Source organism: Plutella xylostella, chromosome 7 (genome assembly GCF_932276165.1).
Source record: "Plutella xylostella chromosome 7, ilPluXylo3.1, whole genome shotgun sequence".
In the NCBI taxonomy this organism is placed as follows: Eukaryota; Metazoa; Arthropoda; class Insecta; order Lepidoptera; family Plutellidae; genus Plutella; species Plutella xylostella.
The window spans coordinates 1,331,328-1,346,183 of record NC_063987.1 but is presented as its reverse complement, the minus strand read 5'-3'; the positions used below and the strand labels follow the sequence as shown (position 1 = coordinate 1,346,183).

Sequence of the window (14,856 nt, the reverse complement as noted above, 5' to 3'; positions counted from 1 at the left end):
TATAATGATTATTTTTATTAATACAGAGTGTTGTAAAAAGCGTATAGCGTAAAGAGCCGAAACCTAAGTACCTTAGTGTACCCTATTTGAAACACTCTGTACAGGGTGAACAATAAACACACAACTCACACATAACATTTTTTTAAACTTTAAATTTTAACAATTACTTACATGGTTTTTGTAGAATTTAAGTCGCCTTCTCAAACAGTATTTTTTATACCCTTATGATTATGATATATTATGATATGTGTCCTACGTCCAGCAGTGGACTGATGTAGTCTAATTATTATGATAATGACTATGGCCACGTAATTATACCTCATCTCTTTTTTTTAAGTAGTCCATACTACAGGATCCTTACCTTAAAAACCACACAGACACCAGAAATCTTTACCTTAAAAAAACATCGTGCACCAGAAAGCACCTTGAGCCATCAAATATTGGACAATCCTTTCCCTTCGATGCGCCGGCATAATAACAAACAATCGACGCCTTTTCCGAAGTTGCCAAATCAATAAATTTCGATCCGATTAATTTAATTATCCATCTAAACAAACAAAAAATGTAAAGTGTAAATAACCCGCTTAGTTACCATCTAGAATTATCACGTAACAAGACACGAAGTGTGTATTCGCCATCGTTAATCATTACAAGACCACCTCTGAACGATCAATCAAGGTGTTGACCTAAGATTACGAGCAGCCGGTTTTAGCATTCATATTTCATACTTTAGCGGTAGCTTGCGAGCTTACGAGGTATAGTATATAGACAAACTTCAGCTTTAAATTAATTTCGGAATTTGTGACTCACACTGACACATTATATACCTACTATTATTGGTATTAATTTATAGGCTGACTTTATTTACACACCATAATAATGTGCATAGACAATGGACAAATGATAATGGAGAAACCGAAGCACTAAAACTAATTAATAACCTAAACTAAAAGAGAACCTATAAATATAATACTATTATAAAACTGCCTATCTTATAGGTTAGATTTGAGGCCTACAAAAATAAGTCTTGTCATATTTTACTATAGAATAAATTTAATACATAGTAAAACTAACTTTTTGTAAAACACACAATATCTGCGACTTATCTCTTAGCTATACAGCACATAATTTCGATGTGTCACAATAAATACTATCAGAACACCAGTAAATCATTCAGTAATTATTTAAATCTATGTTGCGAAGCTTCCGTGTGAATCTTGATTCCCGTTTAAGTCTCGTCTTGACAGATCCGCCATAAATCAATACTCACACACAATGTGAGCCTATAAATTACGTTTGATTTATTAACTGCGTTCGCGTTTATTCGATTTTAATCGGGTCGATTAAAAACTAGAGGTGAAAAGATATGCGATTGAGTTACAAAGATGGGATAAGAACGGGTGTTTTATAGCGATGTACATGATATTGCTAAGGTGTGAAGTAGGTAATAATGGAAACAGTTTTTTTTATTATTATGTTTGGTAATTTGCCTTAGACTCTCTTACTGATCCTTCATCTATTCGTCCACTACCGTTTCCCGTGGGGATTTGTGGATACGAAGTAGTCAGATTCCTGCATACTAAATTTCATCAAAATCCGTTTAGTAGATTTTGTGTGAAAACAACCTTACTTACAATCTTTCGTGTTTATTATCATAATTTTATTTATCTTTTTCGGTGAAAATCTGCATTGCAGTGAAAAAAAAAACATAGCACCTACTAAACAGACAGACTGGTAATCCTCTATTTATTTTTTCTGTGTAATTTTCAGACATTTCGCAAACATAAGGAACAGCTCAGTATAAGAACTGAGGCTATGTAACCTAGTTTTTTAACCTAAACAACCTACCTAAACTAACGAAAGAAAATACACGGTTAGTTAAAAACAAACCACAATTCGTAGCAATACCTTATGCAGTAGCGCAATTTCGAAAGGTACAACTTACAAGCAATAAATTAGTGAAATATTGACTGTCTCCAATAAATCAGAACCGCCATTTTACGTCGTCCAAGTGCAAGAAAAATATGTACGATTTCACATTTTACAGACTTAAAAAGAAATATTGGTTTGTCAGCTGAAATATTTTAGCTCACAGTGTCAACTATAGAGACTGATTTATTGCAATGTACAAGGTAAAAATGCTCATCAGTTGCTCATTATTTAGTTAGCTTCATCATCATCACCAGTTTGTTACTACCCATCTCAACACTTTGTCCTCACCCAGCCACTACCGAGTTTTTGTCTAAGGTCGTCGGTCTTGCAGGTCATAATAAAATGATGTGATATGATGTCAGAATAAAATGCTAGTATCCGGCGAAATTATGAAATCTATCTCATTCTGAAATTAACTTTGTACCCATATCTGTATGTGAAACAAGCAGATAACGTTCTGCCAATTTCATATTTTATTTTCACCCCTTTCATAAGTGAAAGATTATTAGGTTAGTATTGTAAATTTGTGTTTTTTTACAACTTCAGGCACTGAACGGCTTCCTGATGATCCTGACGTGCGAGGGAGAGGTGTTCTTCGCCACACACAGCATCGAGAGCTATTTGGGCTTCCATCAGGTAAGCATCATACACACACACACACTTACAGACACACACACACACACACACACATGTAAATGCGTAACAGCTACCTAAAGTATTTTTTTACATCTCAGATATTAAATTAACATATTCTGAAACGGTTCATCAACAGTCGATTGTCCCGCAGATAGTCAGCCAATTGAACGATATCACTAAATCGCGGAACATTCATGGGACACCGGTGATGTGGAACCGTTTCGGAATCTGTCTTTGAATTTAGTATCTGAGATAAAAAATAGACTTTAGCCAATAACCACCACTGACATATTAGCAATTAACAATCCATAAGCAGGCAGCGTCGCTCGGCTGCCAAACATCTATCAGATCCATATAAGTTATGTCAGATTTGACAAGCTAGCAAAGCTGCTTGGGGATTGTTAATTGCTCAAGTTCGCTGGTGGTAACCCCACAGGTGATACATCAATTGAGGAGGTTCTGCTTTCGTGCACCCCTGTGAAAATACACTCACGTGCAAAGAAACAATTCCACTTACAAAATGCAGACAGCAAATGGCAATAATTTTTTTAAACATTTAATAGAAAATTTGTACCAAATATAAATGTTTTTAGTTGTTAATATTCTGGTGCACCATAAAATGTACTTAAATATTGCAGAAGGCGTCATTGAATTAGTTTTTCCTTTTAGAAGTAATTTGGTGATTTTCGCAATGAAACTTTTTCATTGCGCGTGAGTGTATGTATTTAAAATTTAATTTCAATAAAATTCCAGGGATAAACGGGACTTGCGTGTAACTATATAATTTACTCTTTCAAAAGCCTCTGTACCTATAGCGTAATGCGTATTTTTTATCAAAACAGGTCAAAGCACCCTCAAGGGTATGTTTCACCTCATTAGAAAAAAAACACATAATATAATTATTAATTAACCCCGATAAAGGTCCACACAAAAAGCCTTTAAGCCATATTAAATATTACTGCGGTCTTATCGCCAAAAGCAGTTGTTATCGAATTGTGCCTATCGCGGGCGTAAATAACGGTGAATTATTAGTCATATTTTTATGTATATTTTTCTTTACAACTGTGGGTTCATTTAATTAATTCTTCATAATTAAAGGCAAAGGTTAGTTTCATGAGGTCATAAACTAAAATTACGGACAAAGTAATAATAATTCTTAGTTTTTATATGTCGTGTAGGAATAGTAGTTACTATTCTTACCTACTTAATTTAGTTATAAAGAAATACTTTGATTGGAAAAATCTTCAGACATTTTCATGATCGCACGGGAATATATCTTTTTTTTTAAGTTAAAATTAAAACTGTATCAAAGCTAATAAAGTACGTATCGGGGCACTGCCACCACCCCCTGGTTCACGTCAAAACTCCCCCTGCTATGGCTATAAAACTTTCATTCGGCGACAATCGTATAAATTTTATTTCTTCCCCCCTTTCTGTTTTTGTTTGCACCGCCAGAAATTACCTGCTGGAAGTGATCGTAGGTAGATTAGATATAATAATATCATATATAAAGGTATATGCATATCTTGTCCCTGAACAATACTACACTACAATACAATACTTTTGGCGAATTTGAACAATACCGTAATCCCTTCGTTCGACTCGAAGTTGGTTCAATAATGTAAATTTAATTTATAAAGAAGACTGACACAAGTCATATCACATCACATTCAAAACAGCTAAGAGTTTCTAGAGTCGGACAACCACAACTTTTCAACAGGTAAAAGATACATAATGTTGCTTAGTTCTGAGATTATTACACTCTCCAGCAATGAAAAAGTTCCACTTGTCTTAGCCGTGTCATTATGTTACTGGTAATTTTTTATTCCTCACGATATATGTCATCACAACTTCAGTCAACCATCAAATATAGTGCGACAAACTTATCTGTTCCGGTGAGAGCGAACTATATTGATCCATATCTCATTATTTACTAATGAATTGTATATTGTTAAAGATTAGATGGGTTTATTAACACCGCAAGAGCGAATTAACAATACGAGCAAACTTAAAATCTGATGAGAATGAAGAAATATTAGACATTTATGTACGCTGTCACCGGAACAGATAAGTTTGTGGCACTGTAAAAGGCCACGTCTACTCTTCTCTACTCTATGGCGTATCCACGCTCGCTCGGTTTACCAGAGAATAGTTTGCGATTAAAATGAATCGATTCAAAAATCATTAACTCAGTAATGTCTGGTACTTGCTACTTCCTGACATTACTTTGGCTTTTACGGCAATAGCTGCTGTTATACCATTCGCAGCTCAAAGTCAAGGTAATAAGGTCGTGGTTGGTATAGAGTAGGCCTCCTGGGGTAGTGACACGTGCGTAAGGGTACAGTCGGCTGCTGGTCACTGAACCGTCAAAGCTTTAGATGTCTTGATTGTTGGTAATTACGGGGGAATAGCACCTCTGTAGATCGGTGGTTTTATAAAATATTGAAATTGGAATAGTTTTTATGGGAAGCTAATTGTAATGCGTAAACTCTGAACTTATGTGGTAAGTATGAGTAAAATGTGGTTGTTTATACTGCTTTTCTTTTTCATCATGTTTAAATTATGTATAAAAGTAACTCCAAAATTCCCCAAAATATATGAATACTGTATTAATTGTGTAAGTCGTAATTTTCAATGGTATGGTTCAATTATTTATTTAAAAAAGTACCTAAGCTATAATGTAGCTTTAGATTAAGCGCACTTTCTCTTCTGAACCGCTTCAAACTGCGTAAATCCGAAATATACATTCATTTCTATCTATCATCCCGTAACTTTCGCTTTCCATCCCTGCATTCGTACTCAACCTTTACTATTATTACCTCTAGTTCCTGGGGGTCGGTCTCAGTAGATTGCCTTCAAGCCAACGCGCCAGGTGGTGGCTATTGATCCAACTGCGCCTAATGGGTCTAATGCAAAGGGTCTGATGTGAATTATCTAATTAGATTTTTGTGGAGTTGATTGTAGGTAGAGAGATAAGGTTGTGTCATTTGGTTTTTTAATTGAGATTACGGTGCTGAAAAAAGAAAGATTTGAACAATAGTATTTTCTTCTGTTTTATCATTCATTACTTGTGTATAATAAAGTTTTAGTTTAAAAGGATTGAGGACAAGTGACTTAGTGTGACCTTTTAAAGAAAAGTATCCGCTAGTACCTTCTACTTATATTCCTTAAATATAATTTAATGTGAAACATAAAAATCATAATTTCCATTCAATTATGCGTCATTCTACACGCATTTCCGTAAACGTTACTGTTACAATACACCGTGATTTACTGTCGACAATAAACTATAAAACAAAATGATCGTCATCAATCTAAACCCCCATAAAAATCAAAAGTAAAACGCGGCAGAACCTCGACCAAAACAAAGGTGTATCAACAAAACATTTGGTACAAACCATAGCAACCCCTACCCTTGGATGAAAACCAAATGCAATTACCCAACAAATCATCTTCTGACATCACAATATGTTCGGTTCCATGGTACAGACCACCTTTAACACAAATTCTATCCATGTGTGCGCCAACTAATCATCTTCTGTTCTTAATTTAAAATTCATCGATGTATGTGTAGGGAATAAGCGATTTAACAGGTATTCTGTTATTGCATAGTTAAACTAAAAGAGGGGACCAAGTACACTACCCTGGGGTGCCCCATTGATTATCAATTAGTCTTGTGTTTGCATCATCTGCTGTCGGCGCATTATTTACGCTGTTTACACGGCCGTTTGCTATATGACGTGTAACTAATGCACATTTCGGCTGATCAACGAATTTATGCTCTACTGATAATGAAAGAGGGTATCAATTGTTTTGGCCTTGTCAGGAAAATTAACATATTACTGTCTATTGATGACCGTGCACAGATAATTCTATAATGGTTACCTTTTGGGTTTCATCGTTGATTTTATTGATTTATGGTTTAATACGTGACTTGCTTTTTGGGATATTTTTATTGAAATGTAGGCCTAACTTGTTACCAAAAGGTCAAACGACGTGGGTGTGATAACAATTAATTTAACAGAGCAATTTACGAACAAGATAATTTTGTATCATTAAAGATCGAACTTAAGTTTCCCCAACTATTCATCCACCTTACCAGTTATCAAAACCCTGAAATCTCAATCCAGAACTATCTTCATTCCAGTCAGACATAGTCCACCAGTCAGTCTACGAGCTAGTACATTCAGAAGACCGCGAGGAGCTACAGAGACAGTTGCTGTGGAACTCCTTCCTGCCCCCTGAAGCCAGCAGCCTGACCCTACAAGACGCGTTGAGGCCAGAGAGAGCGCATTTGCTGGAGAGAAGTTTTACCGTTCGGTTTCGATGTCTGCTCGATAACACGTCAGGGTTTTTGGTGAGTTTTGTTTGATTTTTGTTGTACATGTAGATGAAAAATAAATATTTTGGTTAAGTTAGACAAGTAGCCAATCATAATGTGTTAGGTATGCTGAGTGTTGTGGCGCTCCTTGGGAGAGGCGTCCAGCTGTGGATGATTAAAATTAGTGTTGATGATTATGATGAAGATGATGTAGCCCTTTGGAAGCCACTAGAACTCTTTTAATATATTTACTCTGTCTAATATATTTTTCTGAAAATCTATTTTAACTATAGGTAACTCTAGTTTTATGAAGTTTCCCGGTCGGGGCAGAAGATATTAAGTATCTGTGTAGATATATCAGCTGTCCGATACCCATATTATAGATTCTTCCCAGTTTGGATTCGGATGGTGTGTGAGATTGTCCCCACATATTATTTATATATTTTAATAACCCACAGAGGCTAGACATCCGGGGCCGAGTCAAGGTGCTCCACGGGCAGAACAAGAAGACGGAGGAGCCGCCACTAGCCCTGTTCGCGATCTGTGCGCCGTTCGGCCCACCCAGCCTGCTCGAGATCCCGCAGAAGGAGGTCATGTTCAAGAGCAAACACAAGTTGGACCTGTCGCTGGTTTCTATGGACCAGAGGTGAGTGGATTTTTAGGTCTATGCACTCAAGAACAAAGAAAAAGTTCCATCTGCCACGGACGTTTCATATGTAACTGGAACTTCTTAATTTCTGGTTTCGTCGTAAGTGTCTAAAAGTTCGCCTAAAAAGGAAAGGAGGAGCTCTTATAGGATCACTTTGTTGTCCGTTTGTCTGACTGTCACCACCTTTTATCTCAGTAATGAGTACAGATATCAAGCTGATATTTTGCATAGATTAGATATAGAAATTAACGGCCCCGACAAAGTAGTAAAATAATATACATGTCAGGCATGGGGTCTCCTTTCAATGAAGGTAGTGTTTAGGGTCTTGTCCACAACGCTGGAGCGGGTAAGTGGACTGGACTGCTTACTATGAATATTAGACATAATTCTTACATACATTTTCCATATCCTTTCTAGAGGCAAGATGCTGCTGGGCTACACGGACGCGGAGCTGGCCAACATGGGCGGCTACGACCTCGTGCACTACGACGACCTCGCCTACGTCGCCAGCGCTCACCAGGAATGTAAGGAATTTACATGGCTATTTACTTCACTATCACACTTCTCAAAAGTCTACACGTACCCCCTTATTCATAAAAAAAGTTACTGGACGCTTTAGCTATTGAACTGTTTTGTCACTCTCTGAAAGAGAACAATTTGTTCTTTGACAGAGAGTGACAAAACAGTTCAATAGCTAAAGCGTCCAGTAACTTTTTTATGAATGAGGGGGGAAGTTTATTAACGGGAGTGTGATGGTGTTGTGAAGAGTATGTCTAGTAGTGGACTACTTGTCTTCTATGACAAACATAACACAAGAGAACCCGTCTACCTGTATGGCTGATGATGATGATAAGGTATTTGACAGCGCTAAACATCTGTAGCTCTAGTACAAACTTTGGTACTTTTTGAAAACTATAAATGATTACGTTTTACGCATGTTACGCCAGGAGCCTTTTCTTCGTTATTGTAAAGTCTTCGCTATCTTCCAACTTTTATCGATTCTTATAAAACATATCAATTGTCAAGGGCGATGATGTGTATTGGTCTTATTACTAGTTACAACCAATACTTACTAACAATGAAAAAATAATTTGTAAAGTATAATAACACTTGTGCAAACTGCAACACCATGTTTTATGACTTAATATTATCTTTACCATCTGAGTAATAACGTGTTATGAGCATTATCATATTGATAACAGGGAATTTCTAGACGATCTTTCCCGATATTTGTTTTAAGAATGTCGTTCTGCTGCTCAATTATTCATGAAGTATCGTCAGATAATTGGACGGTTTGAGTCTAATTAAGTCCTATAACACGGCAAAATACTCGTTACTAGAGCAAATATTACATCACATATACAGGGAACCTGTTGTATTTATTTTAATAATAATGCGGTAGAAAACGTGACCAAAATGTGAAATGGCAAATTATAAAAACCCTTTTGTACTTGTAAATTGGACACCTTTCTTAATTGAATGCTGCAAGTTTGCAAACAGATAATATCAATAATGACAAGAAACTTTAGTAGAACTGACTAATTGGCGTAGCTATGAGTGAGAGGAAAAATATGAAAGTGACGATTCAGTCTTTATGCTGTAGTATACGCGTGTTTTGAAACTATACAAGGCCAGAACGCACCCATAGTGTACTAGCACTGTATAGTTTCAAGTGAAAAAAATAAATATTTTACTTGAAAATATACACGATTTGTGCGTACAAATCGCGTATACTTTCAAGTTGGGATTTACTGAATCGTACTTGAAAATATACATTGCTATTACGCATATTGCTTGATTGGCGTACTTGTCGCATATAATTTATACCTACATGCTGATTCTAATTTACTTAACTATTTCGGTAAATGTAAATGACTACAATTGACTTGTTCTGCCTGTTATACCTATAAAATGATAATAAATGAAGATGAACAAGCTCTAATTTGATTGATAAATTGATATTTATAGCAATCATACTTGCAAGTAAGCATACCTACTAATATCTTATTATTTAAATGAATTAAGAGTAATACCTACTACACTCCTGAACGGATTAGACTAGCTTAATGACGCCCTCGGCAATATTAAAGTGCATTTAACAGCGCATCAAAATATTATTATAACCAACTAAAATAGTAAATTTGGATCAAATTTTAAATTTAATGGTTTAAAAAATTTTGGGTCATTTGGTGTTGACTTTTTGCTACTTGGACTTATTCATTGCTCGTGAGTGTAGTAGGTGTTACCCTATAGACCTATTATAGACATATTTTTCATCAAGTTTTGAATTCACCGTAATTGTCTTTTATTAATTGTTCTACACCCTCTCATGAGATAATTTTTACTATTAACAACAGTTCTACAGTTTAATATCAGTTTACTTTTTAACTTACGATGTAAACAAAAACACGTTACGAAATTAATGCCTAGTGCGGAATGATGATGCAATGTTTAGAAAGCAATAAACTTATTACTATTTCGCATGGAAGAAAGAGAGAGCAACAATTCAAAAGGGCTACCTGGTAACTAATCACGTATAGTTTCAAGTGCTCGCATTGCCGCTTGGCGCTTGAAAATATACACGATTAGTACGCAGTGGTAACTGCTGCAGTATATTTTCAAGCCATAATTTTGGCCCAACTTACTTGAAAATATACGCGATTAGTGCGTAATGGCCTTGTATACTTTCAAGTAAATCATGGCACCATTTTAATTTGAAAATATACGCGAGCAGTCCCAACCTCTGCGTTCTGGCCTTGTATAGTTTCAAAACACGCGTAGTATACTGTGTACTTACATTTTGGGGTGATGAGTTTCTTAGGTCTGGAAAATAATACAGCGGGATATATTTGTACATACAAATACAAATAAGTTTATTTACTTATTTATTTATTTAACTTTTTAGTTATCTACACCCAAAAAACACAATTACATTATTAAGTAGGTATATTATATCCTATCATTAATCATTATCATCAATTTATGACCTTATTTTTGTTCAAATTCATCTGTTATTTATCGCCCATCTATCAAGAACTTATTTTGTAGCTATATCTTTGTTAATTTTTTTGGTCCTGCACCACTCTCGTTTCACCAACTTCGTATTGTTCTAGTATTAAAAACAAGTGCTTCCGTAGACCTTATTTTGTCTACTATACTACTACGTATAATATCTCTATCAACTCTTGTTTCACCACCTTCTTCTTTTGTTCCAGTACTCAAAACCGGTGCTTCCGGCATGATCGCGTATCGCTTCCAGAGCAAGGAGGGTCCGTGGCAGTGGCTGCAGACCTCCTCGCGGCTCGTCTACAAGAACTCCAAGCCAGACTTCGTTATCAGCACGCACCGCCCGCTCATGTGAGTTGATTAGTCACTGATTAAATTTTACCTTCTACACTCACGTGAGTTGAAAAAGTTCCACCTGCCATTGACGTTCCATATGTCACTGGAAATATTTTGTTGCTCGTGAGTGTAATGCTTCCTGGGCGTAGTCAGGTTTCTTTGCCCTAGACTTTACAGCCCCAGCGCAAACCTTGTCATTTATGGCTGGAAAACTGATTGGAGTATCTATTGGTTATTGATGCTCTGCTACCGTACCACCATCATCATAAGGTCACTGAAATGACCACTCTCAAGTAGCATTGTCAATATGACTAGGGCCCTGAGGGGGATATAGTACATAGTGCATATTATTAAACAGATTATCTGCTTTATGATATTCAAACCAAAATAACCAAGAATCAAGCTGTTGTAAACTTGTAACTATAACCCCTTAACTTCACCCCACAGGGAAGAAGAAGGCAGAGACCTGCTCGGCAAAAGAACAATGGACTTCAAAGTGAGCTACCTCGACACAGGACTGACCAGCTTATACTTCTCCGAGTCAGAGCAGCTATCTGGCTGTGAGACCGCGCCCACCACACCGCCTCGCACCGCGCGCCGCTACAAGACCCAACTCAGAGACTTCTTGTCAACCTGCAGAAACAAAAGACGGGTGCCAACCACCCCAGCACCGCCACCTGTGGATTACCTAGCGGCAGACGCTGTCGCAGCCGCGTATACCAACCTCAACGGCGCCTATCCAACACCATATGGAGAATACCCACCAGCACCGGCCCTTCATTATGCGCCGCCACCGCTAGACGACAGATTCCTGTCAGCCGACAACATCTTCCACCAATACAAGCCTTTGAGCTACCACTACACTCCTTACGCTCCGAATGGGTTTTTGGAGCCGGCACCACCGCCTCCAGGGTATGAAGTGGCTCCGTCTGTCCCTTACCGACCTCCTTCAAGAGACTACACGTATATGGACAGTTCCGGTCGGTATATGAGTCCGGTTGGTGGCGTGGACAGAAGGTCACCGAGTGTGGTGGCCGGCCCCAGTCCTGGTGGGTCAAGCGGGTCAGCGGATCATGAGAGGATGCAGCAGCAGCCGTCCTCGGAGATGCCTCGGCAGACGGTGCTGATGTGGGGTGCTGGTGGAGCGGCTCAGGAGGTGCCGGTCGAATACTCCCCGCCTCAGGTATGGCGCTATCACCCATCGCACGCGTACCACACGGCTGAGGCGACTCAGTGATGCTAGAGTTGGTCGGGTTTTGTTTTGCCGCTCTTTTGTTTTGTTTCCTTGTCTTTGATGAGATTGAGGCAGTGAGTTTTTCCGTGAATGTATTTACTTTGTGCAATCTTGGGTGTTTCCTTCGCGTGAGGAAGGGGTGTTTAATTAAATTGTATTTGTTACCATTTTTCGTTTCTTCGAAATCCTAGATAATACCTCGCCGTTTCGCTTCGAGACCATAATTTCGATGGGGTCTTATTGACTAAAACAGGGTCCTTCTATATCTTCTTGTAGATAAATTTTATTGTATATTAATGAGAAAGATACAAGAATCTTATCCAAATATTATGATAGTCGATTTGTATTATTATTTTTCACGATGCAATTTACACTTAGGTTAGATTTAGATGTAAATATTTTTAAAGTTTGAAGCTTGCTTGAAGTGTTTGGCGGCTTTGCATCATCACAGCTTGCTCCAGTACTTTGTATTGTTAATGGAACTATGGAATTTGAATCCGAATCACAATGTTATGTGGAATAAGTTATCGCATTATTCATATTTATTTAGCCACTGCCACCGCAATGTACCGTTAATTTATAATTAAATTTATTTATGTCGTTCCTTCATTTCATTTTCATATTCAACGATGTTTTATGTATGAGAAAATACATATCAATTTGCACATAATTATAAACACACAGTATAATATAACGTAGTGAGAGCATCGCAACGCACTGCCAACGCGTTTTTGTCCAAGCACAAGTTTTTTTGTAAATGAGTTTTCATCTTTGTGATAAAGTCCTTTCCAATACAATTCCAGTATTTATTTGTAATGTAACAGAATCTATTTTTCATTGTGCTACAGTGACCCTCACCGTTGGCAGTGCAAGATCTTCGTTTTGAGAATTATCTTCCGAAATCGCCGTTTTCCTAGTATTAACTTATTTGTAGTATTAAAACTTGTTCCTTAATTACAAAGTTGTGCCTTACTTATTATTGTCATTTAATTAGCAGACTTTCTGTTTATGACTTTTACTTTTTCATGAATATGTTTTACATAACTTAATATTTATTTTGTAGGTTCATCTTTTTACATTTTCTTTATTTATTGAATCAGCTAAGTAATCAATATTACTTCCTACTGAGTGGCTGAGTAGTAAAAAGGCACAACTTTATAAGAGAGGGTTCAAATAAATAATTTCGTCTTCTTATTATGCCTAAACATTGTCAATACGGGTTGGAAATTAAATATAAATTCTCCAGAAATTATTTTTGTAATACTATTCTAAGAGTTGTTATATTTATTTACTTTACACCCCCAACTGAAAAAACTTTGTTTGGAATTCATCATGTTAATCAACTTTAGAAAATATTTTAGTAACTTCTTTTATCATTCAGCTATCCAAGTTGAACCGCTTAGAATATTTTGGTAATTTTCAGATTCATGTGAAAATTACATGAATGTAATTTGTTCAGTTTTGTTTGAATTAAATAATTATAACAACTTTTAAATACAGATAAATCGTTATCTTCCATTTTGAAATTTCACGGTCACATTATTGTTATTTTTAAGTCAATGGTCCAATTTTGTTTTGTTAGTAAGAAGAACCTTGTAAGAACTGTTAAATTCCATTGATACTTCGGTACTTTCGGCTATAATTAACAGGGCCTTTAGTACGGGTTTTGCAATTTAAGAAAACGAAAAAAGTTTCGGTTTTCTTCTGTCATCTGCATACATTATCTGTCAATAGTTTCACAATAGTTTCCGCTAGAGGCGCCACTTTGTATGCGAGAAAACGTAAACTTTTATAGTTTTCGTCAAACTAACAAACCTTTACTAGACGGGCAGTAACCAACCGGTCATGTTTTTATATACAAGGGTCAATCGTAACAATTTAATATTTCTGTACACATGATTTTAAAGAATTTATGTAGCATTCATTTTTAGGTAACATTTTCTTAGCAACATCCAAATGTATCTATAAAAATAGGTACTTACAAGGTCAGGTGAGCTAAGTAGGTAACAAAAGTAGTAAAAAACACTCGGGGACTCTTCCTAAACTAGAGACATCAAGACGAATATAGACAAATAAACCTACATGGTTCACGGCTTCGAGAGCGAGTGCGACGGAAACTTTTCTCACTTTTTGACGTGAGCGTCTTGCACCCCGTGCTAGGCCTTCTGTACCTACAGTCAAATTTTCATGTCTTGTTTCTTTACGCCCGGTGTTCCTTCTTATCCCACTTGACCTCGTATATACTTTATCATGTGATTCGCATGATTATGGGTCAAAATTTGTATGATGAATGATTATCTATTTAAGAGTATGTATTTATTTACTTCCAAAAAGTGTATCCTTATTCCTTAGGTATCATTACCAATATCATCTGAAATTATTATTATAAATTGAACACACGAATTATTATTAATAATATTAAAACCAGTTTGCTCTTACTCTATCGAATTGTACATAAATAAGTAGTTTGTAAGGTAAAAAAATATAATTAGCAATTATTTAATTGAACATAATATAAATAAGATGATGCTATTCAAACGATTTCTGTATTTATTTTAGCATAGTATTGATAATTAAAAGATAATCAAATAAATTTTTCATGCCACTGACTCTTTTTTTTATTTCCTTAAAAAAAAACCATATAGGTACCTCAAGGACTTTGTATTATAACTGGTACCTACATAAACTATGAGAAATAATGTGGCCATAATAGAATGGAATAGAATGTGGCTATATGAAATA

The 14,856-nt window shown here is 36.3% G+C and overlaps 1 protein-coding gene across 1 annotated transcript in view; it reads left to right on the top strand.

Annotated features, from left to right (window-relative positions):
- Positions 1–13,317, top strand: part of LOC105380477 (aryl hydrocarbon receptor) — a 98,501-nt gene extending 85,184 nt beyond the window's left edge. Inside the window, exons 4-9 of the mRNA XM_048622060.1 lie at positions 2,479–2,568; positions 6,716–6,925; positions 7,348–7,535; positions 7,956–8,140; positions 10,754–10,895; positions 11,328–13,317. Coding sequence (XP_048478017.1) covers positions 2,479–2,568; positions 6,716–6,925; positions 7,348–7,535; positions 7,956–8,140; positions 10,754–10,895; positions 11,328–12,117 — 1,605 coding nt within the window. The 3' untranslated portion in view covers positions 12,118–13,317. The remainder of the gene's footprint in view (positions 1–2,478; positions 2,569–6,715; positions 6,926–7,347; positions 7,536–7,955; positions 8,141–10,753; positions 10,896–11,327) is intronic.
- Positions 13,318–14,856: the final 1,539 nt, after the last annotated feature.